The sequence below is a fragment of the Triturus cristatus genome, chromosome 8, assembly GCF_964204655.1.
Source record: "Triturus cristatus chromosome 8, aTriCri1.1, whole genome shotgun sequence".
NCBI lineage: Eukaryota > Metazoa > Chordata > Amphibia > Caudata > Salamandridae > Triturus > Triturus cristatus.
This window is the reverse complement of record NC_140591.1, coordinates 976,882,659-976,905,818: the sequence shown is the minus strand read 5'-3', so window position 1 is coordinate 976,905,818 and position 23,160 is coordinate 976,882,659. Positions and strand designations below refer to the sequence as shown.

Sequence of the window (23,160 nt, the reverse complement as noted above, 5' to 3'; positions counted from 1 at the left end):
TTAGTTCTTTCATTAACCCACTTTCTGTCATACAAAGGGTATCTATATTTTTCTTTATAATTAGATTTGAAATTTCCAGTGCGTGTTTTGGCAATTATCTAGCATTCATCAGACATCCCAACAACCCGTTGATATATGGACTTGCCTTTGAATCGAATTATTTTTTTATTTTATTTTTAGCGTTTTATATAGCACGAAATAGACCCAAGACATCTGGTATCAAAGCGCTTTACATGAGCACCAGTTTCGTTACACATGAGCACATTCTGTTTTTTTTTTGTTTTGTTAGACACACAGAGATTAAGTGATTTTGCCCAGAATCACAGGATGTTGAGCGTCGATGCAGAAACTCGAACCCGGTTCTCCAGGTCCGAGGTCGAGCGCTCTAGCCGTACGTCTACATCCTCTTTTGGGGAGCAAGAAAAAGAGCAACCTGTTGAGCCTATGATCTTAATGTGTTTATAGCAGCTATAGCATGAGAAAGGACCTCTCACTTCTTGACTCGGTGTGTCTGAAGTACAGGTAGTTAGGTTTTAAACAGTAGCGGCCCGTAGTGGGTGTGCTGCCAGGCGCTGACGTGGGGCGGGGGAGGGGCAGGGTGGGGGGTAGTAAACTACAGATTACGGCTGATTAGAGGTAACTAGACATATAAATAAATATATACGAAATTCGTTTTAACTATTTATTTATATGTCTACTTACCTCTAATCAGCCATAATCCGTATTTACTACCCCCCACCCTGCCCCTCCCCCGCCAGCACCTGGCAGCACTACCACTACGGGCCGCTACTGGTTTTAAAGAGAGAAGTTAATTAAATGTATATATACATGCTTGTTTTTGTTACCTGGGGCAGAACTGGCAGCGTGCAGGGTCGGACTGGCCGTAGTGGGCACCGGGCAATCCCCCAGTGGGCCGCACGGGTGGGGGCCGGATTCAGGCCCCTGGGGGCCGTTTTTGTTACAGGGCCGTTTTTGCAGCATAGCTGCAAAATTAGCCCTGTAACGAAAATCGGCCGAAAACCGGCCCTGGCAAAGAGCTCGGCGGCACCCCCGAACCCCTGTGGGAGCTGGCCGAGCACTTTGCCAGGGCCGGTTTTGGTTCCCAGTCCGGCCCTGGCAGCGTGGGTGGTGCAGGCTGTGATCCGGACCTGGATGGGCTTGCCTTCAAGTACAGCACAGTGAGCTATGAATTGGCATAAAAGAGTGCATGCAAAATGCTAGGATTAGGTACGTTTCTGTTTTTTGCCCACAATCTTGTTTTTCTAAGGTTGCGGAAAAGGGTTCCTTTGGGTAGTAATAAAGTCTTATTAGTGCAGACAGCCCAACCACTGTGCTACATTTAAAATCCTGAGTTTGTGTCTCCTTACCATGCATACAGAGTGTGGATGACATATAGTGTAGCCCTCATTGTCATATGTAACATTCTCTATTCATAGATTTACACACCTGTAGAATTCATGGTCTTTGTATAATAAAAGTAGGAAGTAAAGTGTGCCGACACCGTTCGTTGGGGTGAGTAGCGAAATAAAAATTAAATGAATGTGAGGGAAGGGGCTATGGAGAGATGAGGGACACCGTTGGGAGAGATGGTAGTGAGAGTATTTATGGAGAAAGCTGTCATGGGGGGGCAGGGGAGGGGTGTACAAACAGAGAACGTTGCACCAGGCTCCAGCAGTGCTAAAGCCAACCAACACCATAAGCTGGTATGCACCAATTAAAACACCCTGATCAGACTGTATAACATGTTAATTTTTTACTGAGGTTACACTATCAAATATGTAATTTTTTACAACTGGGGAAATTATGCAAAATGCATTTCCAATATAGAAAGGCAGTGGGAGTATTACTTGATAAGATACTGTTAACGTAAGTTTTATTACCGATTCGGTTTGCAGTTTTAAAAATGAAGTGACCTTGACTAGCAGCTCCAGGTTACTAAGACAAGTAGAGAAACCAGCTAGACAGCAACAGTGAAGAGGTCTAACCCAAGAGCACCTTCACTAGTGAATGCTTGTGATAACTTGATTTAGAGAAGGAAACAGGCTCAATGGATCTTCTCACTCCACAAGAGACGAAACAAACCCACGCCAAAGGTGGCTCGGGAATTATCCAGTAGGAAGGCTCTGCTGGATGACTCACATCTGCAGAATAGAGCCTTAGCGCCAAGAGCCCAAGTAATTAGCGAATACTGCGCTATACAAACAATCTGTCTCATAATATATGTCGAGCTACTCTCCTTACTACAAGACAGAAATGTAGAACTGTGAGAATTCTGTCATCCAAATGCAGAGATTCTCTTGGTAAGCATAGGTCAATCACATGCTCAAGCAAAACCTTACACTTTGACTGCTAATACATAAACTACACCTGGTAACATTTTATTGATATGTCACACTGCCCTGGCCTTTGTCGCTACAGATCTTTAGATGGGTGTGCTGGGCGCAGACCGAGTCAGTGTGCCCGGATACAGTTAATGAGCTGCAAACTCGTGCCTGACTTGGGGCAGCGCATTAGAGTTAAAGATGGACTGGCTGCTTGAAGCCACCTATCTGCCTATTGCTTTGCAAGCTGCAACCAGTCTTCACCTGAAAGGGGAGCAGAGATCCCCTTGTAGGCAGGTACAGGGAGTGGCTGCACTCATCTGCAACCTGATGATTGGAGTGTTGGTGGATCCCCTAAGTTTTTTCCGGGGTTGCCCTCAGGGGAAGCACTCCCAATGTGCCACCTCTGTGTGGGGCACAGGTAGTGTTGCTTCTGCACACACATCTGTAATATGGTGTGGGTGCAGCTTCAAAGTGTTTCCTTATTTACATGGGACCAATGCCCCGTTGAGATCGGGACTGCGTGATCTGTATTACAGGAGGCGCTGAGCAAGCATCTGCAGCCACTTCTGTAATACAAAAGTGCATCGCAGCGTAGAATTCAGGTGTATTCATCCTCTGTGCCTCTGAGGCTCAAGAGCTTCAGTCACACAGGTAAAAAGTATAGGCATCAATCAAGATGGAATTGCCTTCCTTGAAGAGAACATTGGGCATACTGTCCTAGGTCAATAATTCTCTAGAAGTAGAATAATTAGCCGATTGGTATATTTAGCGGAATATTGACTTTCCCAATCCAATTAATCCCATCAGCCAGTTCCTTTGGTTGGGATTTATATATTATACTTCTTGAAGAAACGTATACTGTACTGCTGAAGGCAATTCCACATATTTAGGATTGCCATAAAATGTCACTGAAGGAGTCTAATAAGACATGGAAACATGACACAGAAATACAGCAAACATGAAAGTGTCACACATAAGCAGATTAAAAACGTGGCAGCCTGGCTCACCTGAGAACAAAACTCACTTAATGCCATGCGCCCAGACACATCTGCAGACCCCTCATGTTCTCCCTTGAAACCTGAAATTGCACTCTTTGGCTGTCCCCTTTACAGTCCCTTCAGGTTTTGTTCTCTGTGCTCCTCAACAAGACAGGTTTATGCGGCTTTTAGCAGGAGTCATGTGGTCCTTTTCACTCTCGGGGGTGTAAGTGGCTTCTCAAGATGGACCTCCAAGCTCCGGTGTGAAACACAGAGGAAAGTAGGTCAAACTGATGGGGCTAGAGGTCTGGAGTGACTTGGGCAGTGTGGGACTCCCAGGGGTTCTAAGGAAGATGGTGCCTCTGTAGGACACTGGAGTGTCAAGGAAGCAGGGGCACTTTGCAACACAGAAGAAAGCCAAACAGAAGGACCATCATGGAACTCTCTTTACCCAGGATCACATGGGGGTCTAAAGGGGAACAAGGCAATGAAAGCTCTCCAATATTCCTTTTTTAGGTCTCCCAGACCTGCGTTGCAGCGCACAAGTGCTGCTCGCTTTGCTAGGCTTTTTGTAATCGAGGAGATTTCAGAAGTGGGCTTGAAGCTCTGCCCATCATTCTCATTGCCTGGCGTCATAGTTTATGTTAAACGGTGGCCTCCGATTGAAAATGAGGCTTCTTTGTTACCGCCCTGTTCCCTTTTTAGACAGCCCAAACGGACTGGTTGCTTGCTTGCGGTGTTACACTGTCCTCGATATGTAGGCGGTAAGCACTATTTTGTTGCATTCGCACACTGCTCAGCAGCAGCGCTGCTTTTCACATCGGTGGCCAGACACGCACGCTGGGCGGATTAGCAAAGTTACACTTTTTTAACCACATCAGCACCTGCCCACCGCCTCGCCGTCAATTGCTCGTTTTCGGAGCGATCTCCAAATGTCTAGTTATTTGGGGGGCATTATTGGTGAGATACGCAAAGCATGCAGACCACTACAGATTGAACTACGCAGTGGGCACCATGTGTATGTGACGTACCCTGAACAGCAGCTCCCAGAACGAGGACGGCCCTTTCAAGCTCTTTATTTTCGACGTCTATCGGTTTCTTGTCTTTATTCCAGACACTATCGTCTGTGCACAGAGTATGCGCAGCTTTGTTCCCCAGTGAGGCAGCCGTGCTCCGTGCTGTGGTTCTCCACACTGCGGTAAGGTACCTTTAAGAATGTAGTGCAGTGAAGTACGTTTAAGAATGTTCCCCGATGAGGCGTCTGTGCTCCGTGGTGTCTTTCCGCTCATTGCGATAGTGTACCTTTAAGAATGTACCCCGGCGAGGCGGCCGTGCTCAGTGCTGTGGTTCCACTCACTACCGTAGTGTACCTTTAAGAATGTTCCCTGGTGAGGCAGCCATGCTCCGTGCTGTGGTTTCGCTTCCTGCAGTCTGTACATTTAAGAATGTTCCCCGGTGAACCCGCCGTGCTGCGTGCCGTGGTTCCACTCACTGCCTTAGTGTACCTGTCATAATAGGACAATTAACCACGTAGCAAGGCATACCTGTGCTTCAAGTGTACCTATTTTATTGTAAAAGTTATAAATAGCAAAAACAACATCACTGTTAATGCAATACGTCTCGCATTTGCAAAAGAATGAGCTACTGGCATTGTAAATACAATGCTTTTAATTTATGTGTTTGGAAAACCTGCATCACAACTCCATCACAAGCAGTGCATTAACAGCACTTTGTACCTAGATTCTTGCATACAACAAGCAAGGCTGGCACTAACTACGCCTAATTTACTGACAGCCTTGCTTCTCGTAAGCAAAAACTATAAGTACAACATGCCTGTTTACACACCTCTTACAAGTTTTCAATCACAAAAAATAAAAACCATTCTCATTTACAATGCCAATAGCAGAAACGCTTGTTTTTTTTTTCTACTGTCTTCAATACCCATGCTTTCACTACTGGGCTATCTCCCCCCACCTGCTTTGAAAACACTCTTGAGAAGGACTTTTTCTTTGCTGTTTCTGCGTATGCTAAGCCAAGATCGGTCAAGCTACCCAATATAGTAATTAGTAAGTGGATTTGTTAAAAGCTGTTAAAATAATTTTTACTTTGTAGAATATTTAGTTGGCATATGTTTTTTGCCCATATGGTCTGTGTCATTTCCACCCTTTTAAATAACAACCACATCCTGCTTCCATCTTTTCTAAGCACACTGCAAGCTCATTTTGTTAGCGCTATATATAAATGTACAATGCACCACTTCCAGCCACAAGACTCAAAACAAATACACATAGATAAAAGACATTGCCATTTACAACGTATAAGCTCTAAGTCCCGCGAATGCGAGACCTATTGCATTGCAAATGTTTGTTACCATTGTTGTTATGCTAGGAGCTATGGCAAGCTATCTCCAACTACACCTTGTAACGCCCTGTGCTAAAGACAGCATGTGGCATCAGGATTTGTGCAGCAGCTTTTCGATGTGTAAGAGCAACGACCTGTACAACAGTAATTAGCAGGAACCTGAACATACAGCTTTTGGCAGAAGTCCAAAACACGTCAACTAGACTCTGGACTCCGAAACATTCCGATTTCAAACTTCACGATTGGTGGGATATGGAAACCAGAAAATAGTGACCAAAATCACCAATGGTACGGATTTTATAATCTTTCTGCTTCTCATGACATTAAATTTGCTGCGATGACTAATTCTCCACCAGCATGCAAACAGGTTAGGAGTACGTGAAGAAAGGCAAGGGCTAACCAAGCATCATGAACCTTGCGGGCAGAGCCCTCTATCTATCATCAAAGCAAACTTCGATGGCACCGAACGTTCTTTTTTCGTGTAGCCTTTCATGTGAGAAGGGATCAGAACAAAAAGGAAACATCAAAAGTTCCAGAATGAAAGACCAAATGTGGTCAAGTTTAACAGGTGCGCTAAAATTGAGAGTAGGGCAGAACAAAAGACATTTTCTAGGTTTTTTTTTATATATAACTTAGACCGAGCAATATTAGCAACTTCCCAACGCTGACGTATGGCAGCAATTGGGAACCCTGCAGTAGACTGTACAAAAACTGGGTCTATACCCCCACTCAGGAATTGGGGCGCATGTTTCCTTTTCTCATCACAGGGCTCTGCAATTCTTGAAGGTGACTTATGTCAAGAGAGTCACCAGCATGTTGTGCAATAGCAACAACGTCCACCTAAATTGCAGAGGCGGTCAAAGACATGAATTTAATTGAAGCCATAGTAGTGCCCAGGCTATAGAAATTATGCATGGTATCTTTGCTCGTGAAAGTGACATTCGTCACTGCTTCTTGAGTGACATCTGGTTCGGGAGTTTCCAGAGCAATCAGAAGTTACTTGGCCCAAATGTGTCAATGCTGGTCGTTCAGCTCTTGTATCCTGGGGTATCTGTACGGCACACCCTCGAACTAGGGACCAAGTAAAGCCCCACTTATAGTGGTTGATTTCTGGGTAACTCAGCAGAACAGTCCAAAGCGGACTCGGGGGGCTGCTGTGTGCTAGAAACTCAGAATTTAGTAACACACAAAATAATACTCAATAAATCATTATCAAGCCAGTCACTACCCTTTAAAAAAAAAAAAAAGAGTACTTTATTACACACACAACTACATACTACACAAAAAACTATAATGTTCATACATTCTCACTTAGAATTACAAGTAGGAACCCCTCCTAAGGAGGCTTCACAGAATAACAAGGGTACAAATCATGTACACAAAAGAAATCTCGTCTGGCACAACCAAGCATGTTCCCACTATCAGTGAGGAACAGCTTATACTCGTGTATAGCCCACAACACATGGCATTTTACTAGTCAGAGGTCATGCCTAACAGCTTTGTCAGAGGTATTCACAACCAAAATGACAGGCTTTGGGCCTTTGGTAACATTTTTCAATTCAAACCAAAGCTTATTGACTGTAATACAAATACAAACATTCAACTATCACAATGTATACAAACAAGCTCACAGACTTAGAAACATTAGCTTTTCACTATACAAAATCAAGGCCTACAGTCTTTAAAAAATCAGATTTTAACATGGTTACTAGGTTGCCTTGCAACCCTCCTGACTCCACAACGCAAGGGGTCAGCTGTCACAGGGACTTCCAAGTTTAGGCCCAAGTAGCTAGTTTGCTGTGGGCGTCTTGGCAGCCACGTTCTCCCTTGTGGAAGACAGTATGCCTGAATCCCTCCCTGCACTAGGGGCAGTTTGGAATGCCTTTCTGCTTTCAAACTTCGGCACATCAAGTGTGGATGTTGTGCTGGTGCCTGGGTCCATCAGGGGCACCAGCTGTAATGTAAGCACTTTGTTTTCCTTGCCTGTGGTTGCTTACCTCGGTTCTTGCAGTCACCCAATATTTTTAGTTTTGTCCTTTTTAGGTCTCGCTGAACCCAGCGCATGCGCTGGCTCGGAGAGACATTTTGGAGTTGAGTTGTCAAAGTGCTGCTGGCTGGCCTAGCGCTTGCGTTCACGCGCGAACCTCTAGCCTTCAGCAGCACTTTGAAAACTCCTGCTTTAGCGCGTTATCGCGATCACTTTCGCTTTCAGAGCGATCGCGATGACTTTCGCTTTTACGGACGCGCGGCGTTACTTTTACTGCCGTTTTGCCAATGCTTGTTTTTGTATTTTTGATAAGGCGGTCCATCTTTTTACCATTGCATGGTTCATAAAAGCGCAGCTTTTGCATCTCGTGTTTTTAAGTTAACGAGCCAGATTTCTAATTTAAGTTTTCTATTATTGTATTAGGCTCCAAAATCACCAGCGGCTGCACTCCGTTATCGAACCTCATAGCGAAAAGCCCTTCCGTTCCATCAAGGCTGCGCCGGAAGTGACGACACCTCGGACCTGCTGAACATGGCGGCCGCGGTATAGCTCGGCAGAGGATGTAAACAAAATATATCTATAGGCTCGGCCTACCTCCGGCATGAAGCAAGCGGCTCCAAGGGCAGTGCGGTGCCGAACAAGCAGTCGGGCCCCGATGGCCACCACCCCCGACCTGCACTGAAGAGGCGAACTCTCCAACCGGTGCTGCAGCGCTGCAGAGAGATAAGCGCTTCTATCCCTGTCACCACACAATTAAACAGTCATTTAAACAATCAAAGTCATGTCGCTTATGAGGGGACGCTGCCTACACAGACTCCTGCTATATTTGAAGCACAGCCCCAGGGCAAGTATGCTCTACCTGCACAGCTGTGGTATTAACATCTCTACCACATGTCCATACTTATTTTCTGAACTCTCGCGTCTCGATCAGGTGATCGCTTTAGTGTTCTCCGCACAGCATGCGCCAGCCTAGATGTGGATGTTCCTGCAGATGCTTTGGAATCAGAAGGGGGGCAGTGGCAATGCTTCAGATTGATATGCAGCCACAGCTATCCTTTAAGCTACAACTCAGGAGGTTTCCTAGACAGCACTTCACTTTCATAAGTCAATTTTAAAATTCAAATGTTTATTATTCCTTTTCTTTTTTGCTTCCTATACGATGTGTTTTGGTGATTCGCTCCGTTCAGCGTTTTATTATTAATCTTGCTTTTGTACCGAACACACAAAGTTGTTTTTAATTTATAAGTAAAGAGTAGGGTGGTGAATTTTGTATTAAAACTTATCAAGACTCTTCACGTGCGAGCAGACAATATAAAACGGCCTGGTTCATTTCTGAGTTTTCATTCTATAATTCTTAATTCAAACAGACCGCCCCCCACGAGGATTTTGCTGCACCAACATTTAGATTTTGAGGCTCCACTGTGACTTATTTTGCGGCAACTTTTTAGTATTTTATTTTACCAGTATTCATTGATTGCAAAAACCTCACTGGCTTCTGCCATTAACTTACCCTGCCCTCACTCTCTTTAGTCATCACCATTCTCAGCGATCACAGCTTTGCCAACTGCCTGCTCTGCTACCATCCTCCTGTTATTAGCTTTATTTGTAAACAGTTTTGTCACCACCATCTCCTCTTCCATGGTCCTTACCTCCCTCCCTTCGCCATCATCCTCTTACTCCCCTGTTGCCACACTCGTTGAACTCTGTTTTACAACTTTGGAAGGCCATGTAAGCACTTATACACTGAATAATTTTGCACATTTTGTGGCAGCTTTTCTTATACTGCATGCTGCTTGTCTTCTGCTGTGTGCAATGCATTTCATTTTCTAAAATTTGGTAACCTTTGTGTGGTACACTATTTGAAATCCTGACACGCATTCACAGTGCTTTCTGTTGCGGTCTAGACCCTCCTAGCACTATAAATACACAATGCTATTCCCCAGCCTTCCAGCCAAAATCCAAGTCTGTGACCCTATGGATACACAAAAAAATTCTGAAGTCATTGGATTACCAACTGAGCTTTCCTAACAAAGCCATGGATTTCCCACATATTAGCGTAACTCACATTTATGTCATTTAATACGTGTGCCTTACATGTTATATACAGTTACTTGTAGATAAAAGGCCAACAAAATAGTTTCCGATTATGGCAGGATCAATTGCAAATTGTGAGAATAACGCTTTCTCTTATTATGTAATATGCGCTTCCTGCTAACATCATATTTTTGCAAGGATACCCTGCTTCTACACGTGTGTACACCTAAGAATGCAACATACACATACTTTTGCAAATTACTGATTACGGTCCAATATTAGCGGAGAGAGGGGTATACTTCTAGCAGCTAAAAATGTGTTAGCTATCCACGGTAAGATTAGAGAAAAAGAAACACCACAGAAATGTGTGTAAGATTAGATGTGTGTAACATATCAGCGAATTACTGAGATATGTTGCATTGATAAGAGCAGTCCTAAGTCATCATGCGTTGCCACTGATAAAGAGGGGGTACCATGTCTCACTTATCACGCCTGCATATGTACTTGCAGGAAAAACCATGCCCGTCCTACACAGGCAGTCAAATGTATGCATGGTTATCACTGCAACTGTGACACTCTGACCCGTTGCTGCAGGGACTGGTAATAAAGCTGCTCAATGGCAGGCTCCATCGAGGCACGCACGGGCATGCTATGATGCTCTCTTCATATCAACCGTCAATAGCACCATTATGAATTTTGCAGGAAAATCACGAAATCTCTAAAAGCTCGAGGTGGCACCTGTCTGCTGAGTACAGGCCGGTAACTACTACATCCATAGCACCTAACAACAAGCATTGGCATAGCCAATAGGTCTCGCTTTTGGGACCTTATAAGTATTTAGTTATGCAACTGTTGCATGGCTAAACACTTATAAGTTCCCAAAAGCGAGACCTATTGGCTATGCCAATGCTTCTTTCTTTTCCATCCTGGCCTTTGACAATTTTGACAGTATGGGGGACTTTTCCTCTCCTGAAGTACCTGCGCAGACGCTCCAGTTGATCACATGGTGGGCCCCTCAAAACAAGCAGCCAAAACTGTGTCATGGCCCCACCCAGCGCACTTCTCTTAGTGGCAGCAGTGGTGTAACGAAAGTTAAGGGGGCCCCCCTGCAAGGTATATGGAGGGGCCCCTGCTCCAGATTTACTCCGGAGCACTCAGTCCCGATTACTGTGCTGAGTTGGACCCCTGCAGCTCGGGGGCCCCCCGCACCGCGGGGGCTGCGGGGGCCTGTGTTACGCCCCTGAGTGGCAGGCAGTGAAACTAGCTATTTTGCCCTCCCTGCTCAGTTCTCCTAGGATGCAGGGAAAGGTGACGAGTTCCAGCAGCATGATTGGTGCCCTAGATAGACCCCCATTTCAGGGCCAGGATTCGCAGGAGCTCCTCTGGGGAGAGCGGGATGTTTCCTTTGGTCCCTGAAGGCTGCAGGTGCCTCCTCAATGGTTCCCCCTCATCTAACAGGAAAAGGTTCATAGAGTAATTGCACTCCGTTCCCCAGGAGGGGACAACTCCAACAGGGCTCTCCAAGCAACAAACCACTACTGTGCTGAAGGCTTCTTCACTGCAATGGGTGCCCCAATCTCAGCCATACTGAACACATTCCAACAGGGTCTGAAGTCTTCAATTCTCAGTGGCCGGCTCCAGTAAACCCTATCTCTGACCAAGGGCCTCCTGACTACTAGGATATTGAGGAATTTCCTGCAGCGGTGTTGTAGGGTGCTCCATATAAAGGTGCGTCTCTCCGCCTAAAACCTGGAAACAATCCAGAGCGCCTTGCTTCCATTGTTGCATAATTTATTCTGCACTCTAAGCCTGAAAGGGTAGGGATTTTACTTATATTGGGTGCTTCCTTGTGGATGGACAAAACTCTACCTCTCAGATGAACTCTAACTAGAGTGATACACCTATGTAAGGGGTTGCTTTTATTCATTCCAGGTTGGCTTGGGTGGTATGTTACTGATCCAGAACTGTAATATCGTGCCTAGAGTTGGAAAGGCTTTTGTCATTTTCAGCTCTGCGTGGATGGCATTAGCGAATATTGTGCTTAAAGCATTCTGTCATTTTTACAGCAAAGTCTTTTTCACTTTCAAGCTGGATGTGGAGAACATTGTGCTAATCCGATGCTTAAAAACTCTGCTAGAAAAACAAACATTTGAGGTGAGCAGATTCAGAGTGCTGTAGGGTGCTTCATATAAAAAGATCTGCTCTCTGCCTAAAACTGTTCCACAATGTCCTAAACATGGTGCTCTTCCACACTGCACCCTCACTCTTCCAGACTTGCATCTTCAAATCTATATTATCCCTGCATGATCTCTTGATAATTCTAGCAGTAAGAGGTGAGCAGCCCTTGTCTCTCTTTCACGTATAATCTATCTATCTCCATGCTTAGATGTGCCCTCAACCACACCAAACAATTCTACTTCTCTATACCCATTGCGTCCTGCCCACATCCACCCTAACCAACTCAAGAGCAGCCTGAAACTCCTCATTTGATGAAAAAATGTTCTGGTATCTTCTTTTCTATAAAAACAAAATATGTTGGTTATTCTTTTCTAAACAATACCCTCACTCTTCCTTATAGTTTTTTATTCAGCATACTCATACGTCTCGACTACCTCACCCCCCATGATTCCTGTTCTCCCCAACCTATTAACAACACAGACCATCAAAACTGTAAATCCTCTCATTGTCGTTCAAATATCTTGCTTAATCCCTTGAGTCAGGCCTCCATTCTCTCTACTTTAAAATTGCACTGTCCATACCTGTCCCAACAAAACCATCCACCGTCCACTGCACGAAAAAATAATGACCCACCTTCCTTCTGGAACCCAGGAAAGGCTCAACCAACTTTAACAAACTTACCTAGCATCTCATCAACGAAAGCTTCAGCAATACAAGACTATTATATTTTAAAAGATTGTCGCTTTATCCAACCACTGCAACATTTCCTCTACCCCACCTTTCTACTTCTTAAGAAACATTTGCTCCATAAGCATTGCCAACTACACTAAGCCTTGGCATCAATGGCGCAGCAGCAGTCTCCTATGTTTACCCAGCCCTTTGCTGCCAGTTCTACATTTTGCCCTAGTGCTCTTTTGGCTCGAAATCTGCCTCACAATGTTGGTTCAATTTCATTCATAACTGATAAAATATCGCAAGAGACCCAATACAAATATGTTCTATGAGAAACATTCAGGACATTTTTTTATAGGACACTTCAAAACTTTTCTAAAGTGCTGTGATGGCGTAGTAAAGACAGATCGGGTGCAGCGTAAATGCTTAACAGTAACGATTGGATGCCTGTGGTTATGAAAATGACAATCTCACATGTTGAGATAGAAATACTTTATTAAGTACAAATATAAGCAAATGGCAGGGCAGGGATCCCACTACTAACTGCCTAACAGATAAAACATTAAACAGCCAATGGTTAACTTCCCATAATGGAAAGCTTGTACACCTTCCAACCAAGCCATTTGTGGCTGACCTATACAGAATACTGAGCAAACAGGAACAAGTCAAAGACAAAAGAAAACATACCAAAAAATAAGAGGGGGGGACACGGAGATAGTTAGAGAGAGGTCCTGAACCAATGCTCCAATAGGTCGTACAACAACAATGTAAGTGGTATCAGTTCCTAAGAAAAAGGGAAGGTATATAACAGCCAAGTCGGCTATGATCAGTGTGCTATAAAGGTGGTCAAATGTTGTCACTCACACCCCGTTCATCATTCCCAATATGCCTGCTGCTCTTCCTCCTGTTACCAGGGATGCTGCTTTACACAGTACCACAAGTTCACCAGTCAGTTCCTCACACTCTTGCTCTAAGTTGCCCAAGGCTAGTCTTACCAACCGATTTGGCTCTAAGTCTCCAATTCCACTCATGGCTACCTTGATCACCACAAATCTAGTGTCACCTAACCACCAACAAACATACCAGCAACTTTTCAAGATTCAGGGCATTTTCCAGTATAATACACTTCAAGCACCCCCATGCATATGCCATTTTTCGTAGGTAAGTAGAATCAGCTCAAATTTGCCTTAAACTCCACCTGCTGAAAGTCAAAACCACTCATGTATAAAAACAACCACTGAGATCTACCTCATTTGCATTAGATGCCGCTACCACATGCTGGACTCCAATGCATTTTGTTGATTAAACAGTTAGCAGTTTTTAACGTGTTACTCACCACCCTCTCTTCCAAAATAGGCTTCTGCAATTTTCATTGTTTGTTCTGGTGCACGTTTTAATGCACAGCGTTTCTGTTTAAAATGTTCAGTAAACAAATGCATGAATCCCTCTCCACTGCTTCCCATTTCACCTGAAAAGTAATCTAAGATGCCATCTTTCTGGCTACATTTCATGTGGTTTTTAATTGTTTCACTGCAGGAGTCTCTGTGCCACACACTTTCTCACGTTTGAGCAGAGACTGGATGGGAACTTCCATGTGTGTCTTGTGGCTATGATAAATGGTAGATACAGGGTATACTTTCTCATGCTGTATATATACACACACACGCACACATCAATGGGGCAGTGAAGGGGTTACATCACTTTTTTTTTTACTGATTTCAGGTACTATCAAGTTTATTCCAAATGTCTGTTAATGGTTGAACACTGGAACTAAAGGGAACTCCTTCTGTGCGGATGTGCACTTTGTGTAAGAGCGAAATGCAATCACTCAAAGTGACGTTAACCAGAGGCTTCAGTAGGCTGACCCACTGTCCCATGCTATATGCTGTACAGTTGGCGGAAGCAAAATGGGACTGACACAACAACAGACCAATGGATGAAGAGGAGGAGGCTGAAAGACCTTTTAAGTATATTATACATATTACTTTAGTAAAATCAAAAGGTCTTGGTTAAAGCCAAACCTAAAAATCAGTCTAATCAAATATTCAAAATATAGTCACTCTGGTCTTGTAGGAGATGTGATCGATTGTCCAAACTCCAATTTTATAAAAGTGTCAAGACATTTAACTGTCTCCTCTTAAGCACACTCTCCAGGTACTATATCATGGACAAAAACAATCTGTAATTGTTTATTTTGCTTTTAGGATACTAACACACATTTTTTTTTTTAAAGAAGAAATACTTTGGTACCTGGATTCGTACTCAAGTGAAATCGTGCAATTCTGGGTGAATCACAAAGCACCCTGTGCCTAAAATGTAAGTGTGTGATATGTAATTGTCTGATTCGAAGATGTAAATCTTCACTGTATGTGCACCATCATTTATAGTTTCCAAATACCGCACAAAAAGTGCAGTGTTCCTCTGCTCCATAGCTAGGTTTGCGCTATATGAAGAGCAATACAAAGTAGGTGACTTGTAGTGGACTTGAGAATTAGTCAAGGACCCAGTTTATTCAAAACATAGAGAGGCCTAGGAAGGACCACCTTGCCACATCCGCTAAAGCTAGCTTGCGCCTTCTGTAGAACACAACAACGGGCACCTGCTTCACTGGAAATGTGTGAAAACACAGGGGGCCAAAGAGATCTTTGCCTGCCTAGCCAACCATTTGATTGGATTAACTTCTCCACCGACCAGTTCCAGCAAGTCAATATTTAATATCAGGGAGGGAGGGAGTAGGGAAAGTATTTTTAAATGAAAACGAACAGGCAAGCTGCTACCGTGTTTGCATAACTAGATCAACAGTTAGTGTCGCTTTGATTAAGGTCAGTAGAAATGTACCCAGCAGCGTTCGACACAAGATTCAGTCCTCAGGGAATAGCAAAACCATTTATGTTCAATTGCGGACGGTATTGACGAGATTCACAATAGGCATCAGTGGGGAGGATTAATGGTGAGACTGCCCTTTAATATCTCAAATGCTAAACCTTTTCTGGTATATGATAATAGAGCCTGTTGAGTAACTCTTAGGCTGTTGAACAAGAGGGAGATACAAAGCTGCAACCTGAGCACCAACAATGTGCAGGGACCGGGGGGGGGGGGGGGGGGAGGGCGAGAGGGGAGAGGCACAGCTGGCACGAATTGTATAAAAGAAAAAAGCCACTTGCTGCATACTACTGCTGGACTCACAACAGGCCTCGGGATACAAGTCTACAAAACACGTGAACAAAGGGTAAAAGAAATGAAAAGTAGGAAAAAGAGGAAAAACAAAAAATAATGTAGCCTAGGAAACCTAGCAATATCAGTCCCATCCAATGCACCTCCCAGTCCCCGCCCTCACACAAAAAAAAAAAATTCAACACAGAAAGCAAGAAAAAAAATTATCAGGAAAAGCTACGTAGAAAACATTTCATTATAGGTTCACCTGGTGTCTAGACAAGCTTGTTTTGATTTTTTGTCTCATTACAGACTACAACATCAGAGTAGGCCTCAGCATATAATGGTAGCCGACTGTTAAGGCAGAATAATGCAGCCATCCGTTTGATATACTTTTGAACTAGCGGCTCGGCACATGGTACAAAGTCCTTCTGATCTGACCTGCTGCCATTTGAGAAGATTCTACAGAATCTTATAACATCAGCGTTTATAGGGATCAGGAGTCACAAAGTGGTCTATGCCGACCACACGTTTCTTCCTTCCCTTGCACATACCAATGTGATGCAACTAGTTTATTTTGCGGTATTTAATAAGAGTTAATTAGAGGAACCATAGGGCGACCTCTTATTTAACTGGAATATATATTTTTGCTGAGCAATTCTGGTGACATAATAAACCACAAGGATGAATGCCGAGAGGTGAGTAAAAGTGCTCGTGCACAAAAAGCTCGTGAACAAAAGGTAGAATTAATGATCTAGAGCACAAACGACCCGCAAGATACATTTGTGACCTTGTGGTTTAGTATGCTTTAAGTAAAATGGAACCGGTAAGCTTATTCCAATAGGGATGAAAGCATGAAGCAGAAATCCTTAGAACATTATATGGTTGTCTAAACTATAAAAAAAAAATGTTAAAGCCACAAATGCCCATATAGTCGTAATGTGGGTGAGGGTTTGAGGGGGGGGGGGGGGGGGTGCTATTTTAAAGTCATATTTTATATGCATACATAAGAGGTTTTTACAGCTTCAAAAAAAAAAATATATATATATGTTCCGTAAGAGTCCAAGTAATTACACTCTCTCAGAACAATCCAATGCACAAGATTTTATTCCTCATGGTGTGAGCAAGGGGACTGTGTTCCCCGAAACCCGTAACTGGAATAAAATCTTGGGCATTGGATTGTTCTGAGAGAGCGTAATTACTTGGACTCTTACAGAATAACATATTTCCGGTGAGCTTCGCCGGAGTGCGCTCCATTGACCACGGGCCGAAGAAGCAGCTTGTGTAAAATATATATATAATATATATATATATATATACCCCAAAGGACAAGGAGCACTCTTGGGCTCCACTGGCAAGTGGAACCCGAGAATGTTCCTTGTTCTTAGTGGATATTTGTTGGCAAATTGTTTTAAGCAAGACCATGCTCACGTAAGGGAGCACCCGTCCCTAAAAATGTTTGATGGTAGCCTGTGGCTTTGTTGTTGGATAAACAATGTAGAAAATCAGGACCCCCTGCTAATGATCGCGACTCCAATTGCAGGAAAAATATACAATGGAAAAACAACAATTGGCAGTCTAAGTGATATATCACAATTGATGTAAAAATTATATATCTAAACAATACGACCAAGCTACACAAAGCATCGGTAAGAAAAAGTTCCAATTTAATAATGAATACAAAATGAATAAATACAGTAAATATAATGAAGCGGGGGGGATAGAGGGGGGTTTCAATCCTATGTCAAATCTCTATGGGATTATGTACATGCCTAGTTCATCATATTAATGTCAAAAATAGGTAAAGAGAGAATCAATATAGACAGAAGAATCTTTACCCCCCCCCCCCCCATTACATATGTATACTCTTTCAGGTATTTTTTCTCACAAAAGAAGTGACTATAATCATGATACATTTTGATGAAATTGAACCCCGACTCGCGTTTTGGCGACCCATGCACCTTCATCAGGAAAAGCCACCGATAAATTGAATTGATACCTTGGAAGAAGAAGGATTAGACACCATATGTACGTAATATCATCAGAAGGTCTAGGTAGAATAGGTGAACTCGGCATAGAGAGTAAATGATGAACTCCATAGCAACGTTTGAAAAAGGATATATCTCCCACAGTAATCTTATCTTTTAGCATGGGGATGGCATTCCAGAGTCCTTTGCGGGCTGCAGTGCGTGGCCCGGGTTGCCAAGGCTGTGTTGCTTACCCAGGGAAAATCGAAGGGTGTAAGGTCCGAGGTACCATATATAAAGTTGCCAAGCACTCCAGCCAAAATACGATGTGCTGATATTCAGAGGAATGAGCATGACTCCAGAGCTCAATGCTAGGAACGGTGGTCTGCAATCTCGAATCATGCTCCATCCTCTGAATATCATCATATAATATTTTGGCTGAAGTGCTTGGCAACTTCGTATACGGTACTTTGGACCATTCACACTGCGATTTTCCGTGGATAAGCAACACCACCTTGTGCAACACGGGCCACGCACCGCAGCCCGCAAGGGACTCTGGAATGCCATTCCCATACTGAATGAAGAGATTACCCTGGGAGATATATGCTTTTTCAAACGTGGCTTTGGAGTTCATCATCTATACTTTATGCAGAGTTCACCCCATTCTACCTAGACATTCTGATGAAATTACGTACATATGGTGTCTATGGTTATAGATGTAGGTTTATTTAACTTAGTTACAGGTAACACCCCACCAAGAGCAGCATCCTTGCTGCTCAGCCCATCCACTCCAACTGACCGCATCCAAACACAAACACTATCAACATTCTAATGACCTAACACACTGGCAGAGAAGCAGGGAGGAGAAGATCAACGGGTAGGATACATTACACTTAACAGTAGATTACAACACATTCCCCCCCTTGTAGAGACAATAGAAAATACAATGGGAAGTAAGATGGTAAATCCATAAGCAATACATCCCACACTTTTACAAATACAAGTTTATCGAAAACCCAAAATTGTTCTATCTCATCCATCAGGGAATTTACCTACCTGTTCCCCTCCACAACACATACCCTTAAACAGAACCAGGGCTTCTTCTACCCTCTACTACACTGGGGTGTAACCCACGTACCCCTTCACCATTCATTTAAGCAGGACCAGGGCTTCACCTGCCCTCTACTGCTTTGGGGTGTAAACACATACCCCCTAAAACATTGGGCTAAACACACGGACACTACATCCTTAACCCTTAGATGGATAGTCAAAACACGATCTCACTTCAAGACCAAGGATACTCAAAGCGCGGTTACAAACACGGTCTCACTTCAGGACCAGATAAAACGCTGTTAGGTATTGCGCCTCAGGTTGTCCACTTCAGGACACCATACATGTTAATTATCTGTTAGTCTCTGTCATCAGCTGTGCGTTCTGGAATGTTGACAGATGACAGCTGTTGACTGTGACTAACAGATGATTAACAAACTCACATTCTCAGCATTCTGCATACACAACCAGACAGGGAAGCATACTCAACACGACACCAACATGTCTCTCTCAACACACGTTATCAGTACAGGACCAAAGATACACACTTCTCCCCCCTCTCCCCCCACCACATCCAAACTGGACCAGGGGTAACACAAAAACACGGTAAATACTGATAATAACACTGTAACAACTGCATATACCACTGCAGCATGCATCCTTACTGCTCAGCCCATCAACTCCAACTGACTGCTTCCAAACACAACACTGTCAACATCCTAATGATCTCACACACTGGCTGAGCAGCAGGTAAGAGAACATCAGTGGGGAGGATGCATTATACTCAACAGTAGAGTACAACACAACCCACTGAGCTATTTTGTGTTTTAAGAGGGTACGTTTTAAATGAAGCAATTACAAAAAATTCAGCTTAAATTAAAATAAACCAAGTCTGTACCATAACCAGGGCCACAGAAATGATGAAATTCTATGACTGTGGCATTTTGCCCATAATTATGAATTTGCTGCACAGGCCACATAATTCATCATCTTATGCATAACTTCAAGATTTTAACAAAATAAAAAATAAACATTCTATATCAAATGGATCAAGACTTACTTAAAACGTGACCACCCGGGTGGTCATGCACGGTCAGGCCTTTTGTAGGGCAGAGGAGGGTCACCTGTCAGATACTGACTACTGCATTTAGGCATTAAACATATTAATATGGTGAAACCTCTGCCCACACAGTGCTAACGTGTAAGAATGACAACATGGAGAACTAACACTGCATTATACGGTATAATTAGCCTCTTGTTGTAGCATAATTTAGTCAACAATGCTACATAATTGGTTTTATGCTGCTGCATAATTACAGTGGCCTGATTATAACAAAACAGCAATTCAGTACTAAAGGGGTGGAAGCAATGTATCATAGTGCCACACTACAACCCCTCATCTTTCAATAAAATACTAACAAACGCCCACACGATATATCTAACACAACAACACCGCCACCAACATCGGCAAACCGAGCAGGACGTGTCGACGACAGCAAGTGCAGGACGGTGACAAATTACCACAAACGGCCGCCTCTAAACGACTGCGATTCTTAAGAGCGGTAAAGATGTCCAAATCACGAACAATAAAAGCAGTCAATTCTGGGTGGGGGATTTCATTTATTTGGACGAAGGAAGGAGAATATGAAGGTAACAGAGCCTCCACCCATGTACTCATCCTAATTGGAAAGAAACACAGCCTCCCCCGAAGGCAGCTGCCATGTCCCAAAAATCATCAAGCCACAATATTGTGACAAGCCTCGACGGCGGCGCGCGCTACCCGTCTGATGTGCCCGAGTGACATCAGTTTGAAGCCATTGTTGCCTTATCTTTCAATGAGGTAACCAGCGAACAGAGTCTGGTAAAAGGAGGAGCGGACAAACCGCTGGAAGGGCACCCACAGCTTCGCGAAAAAGCAACGGGAAAAATCTATTCTTCACAATTAAGGGTTTATAAAAAAAAGGTTTTACTTCAAAAACAATAAGCGAGAAATAATTTGGATAAAAAGGTTTACGTCAGTCTATACAGGTTCTCATGGCACTGTATCGATAGGTAGATCCTTTCATGCTGTGATATGTTTGTGTCAACAACCTGCGCAGCACAGTAGAACCCCATGCTGAGGCAATCTGGGCAGCCATTGAGTAAACAAATAGGAACCCCCTGTCTTGCCCACACTGTCTTCTTGGGTCGATAGTGGCTGCGGTGAGACGGTTTATTGAAAATAATTAGTTTGTGGCGGGGCTACCGGGGAACAGGTCGTCAGCAAAGGCCCTTGTGGTCATTTAAACACTGACATGGTGCCACGGCCTGCCCTTCGACATCAGTGACGCAGCGGGGGTGCCCTAGGCTCTAATTCAGCCAAAAAAAGGGAATCCCCTACATCTTGGTTGAGTAATAAAATATATCCATAAATGGGGTGCAGTAGGCCCCGGTGCCACATAACCTGCTGCACGTCCGTACTGAACATGAATCAATGCAAAGTATGTTGGCCTTATTTTTTTATCCTGTACTGCATACAGTGATCGGATTATCGCTCGCATACTAGTCTCGCTGGCTTCCACATTAGTCCAGTTCTACTCTTTGCGGTTTAAAACATGTGTAATTCCGAATTTCCCACGAGATAGCTCCACGTCGGACACATTAAGAATTCCTGGCCTATGGGTTCATCGGACTACCTATAACCCGATCTTGATTTCCACAGATAGGGTAGGAATCCACATTTCATCCCACAAAATACGAATCCAACCACACATTTTCAGTAAACACAAACAACTTGTCTTGGGGTGAAGAAATTCTGCCTATAAGCAAAAAAAATATCAATTGTCGTGGTCTCTGTGCAGTTTTCCAAGGCTATGCTGGCTGCAGTTCCGCAAGTAATAAACAACCGTGGAGAAATGTCAAGTCGATACACGTCTCTTTTCACCGAAGATGAAAACACATCCCAGCCGGGGGTCAATGGTCGCCGCGAGAGGGTGCACTTTGCACTCTATTTCCACATGCCTCTGCCGAGCGCTGACGCGGATTCCTTGAGTGGAGCGATGCGAGAGTCCCTGGCTTGGAGCCAGTAGGTCTGTCCTGCAGGTACAGAGCAGAAGCCGAGGGGACCCTGAAGGGGTGTGTGCAGGACTGGGCAACCACAGCTCAGGAAAGTGTGCTTGCTAGTAGTGATTGGACGTTCCCCGAGTGCAGGCACTGTGAGATAACACATCTCGGATATGGTGAGTCGGACCAAATTGTGCAAAAATGACACGAGAACGTTAGGAATGTGTAGGTACAGGTGCGTAAAGACCCCTTAGCCCAGGGCTATGGGCATATAGATGGGATACCACATGTTTGGTGATTCTTTGGGAAGGGAGTGTTGACCGTGAGGTAAAGGCATCATTTGGGGTGTGGTAGAAAAACAATAGGTAAGAAACGCTCGTGGGTGGAGGGCGCAGTCAGAGTTAAGTAAGGAGTCATTAAAGAAAGAAATGGATGATGTAATGAAGCTTTAGGAGGCGGTAGAGGCAGTGAGACACATCAGTGCGTATGGAGTAAAAACAATAAAAGGGACCCTGAGGTGAATGGCAAACTCACAGCAAGGCGAAAAGCATAAAGAGCGAGGTAAGGGATTCTCTCGGGCGCTTACAGAGGTATTGGTAAGGAATGTGCGGATGCAAAATAATGGAGAAATGGGCAAGCTCCAGACAAAATAGGGAGCAATCCCTGGGAAAAGCGCAGAGGGGCTGTCAATACAGAAGCGCACGTGGACGATTCAATGAATGTTGTGAGAAGGTGCACAGGCAGCAGGTTGAAAGATGCTGGCGCAGGCAGCTGACGTGGAGACAGATTGCAGGTTCTGAGCGCTGCATCCCTCCAAGCTCCGGATGCATCCTCCCTATAAATAAATAAACAAGAGGATGGCACTGCTTCCTCCCCAGTGCCCTCGTGCACCTCTTACCTGGCGCTGCCGTCGCCCCCCGTGGTGTCTGCGGAGGTGATGTGCGCACAGCCGCTGTCCCCGTTTCCGCCATCTTTCTTAAGCCTCCCCACCACTGTTGCCGCCGGCCTCTCGCGCACCCAGCGCCGTGTGCTGTCTGCGCGCACAGACAGGGGTGCTCGCCGCTCTCCCTCTCCTTGGCCGAAGCCGCACATGCGCACGCGCACTCGCACCTGCAGCACCTGACAGCGGCCGGCAGGGGTAGAGGCGGTCAGGGCAGCGCGCGGGAGGGGCGGGGCTACCGATGCAGCCCCACCCCCGGAGCACGCGTGACGGTGGCGTGCCAGAGGCAGGCGTGTGCTCACATCCCGTACATACCTGCGGCCCGCGTCAGGTAGAGCCACGAGGATTTTGAGGGAACACCCAGGACCTGCCCGGCCCCGTGTACGCTTAGCACCACCCCAAAAGCCCCGGGGCTTCTGAGGCACAGGTCTAGGATTCCATCGCACTAGACAGGACAAAGGTGACAATGAGGGCA

General features: G+C 44.6%; 1 protein-coding gene across 8 annotated transcripts in view; it reads right to left on the bottom strand.

Moving 5' to 3' along the window:
• The window catches only part of MAP7D2 (MAP7 domain containing 2), a 459,602-nt gene extending 436,728 nt beyond the window's left edge, over positions 1 to 22,874 (bottom strand). For 2 of the 8 annotated variants that reach the window (XM_085622504.1, XM_085622505.1), the window contains exon 1: positions 22,644 to 22,870. In XM_085622504.1, coding sequence (XP_085478630.1) covers positions 22,644 to 22,716 — 73 coding nt within the window. In that variant the 5' untranslated portion in view covers positions 22,717 to 22,870. Of the gene's footprint in view, positions 1 to 22,643 lie in introns of all 8 variants that reach the window. The other 6 variants (XM_085622502.1, XM_085622508.1, XM_085622506.1 and 3 more) reach the window with 4 other exon arrangements.
• Positions 22,875 to 23,160: the final 286 nt, after the last annotated feature.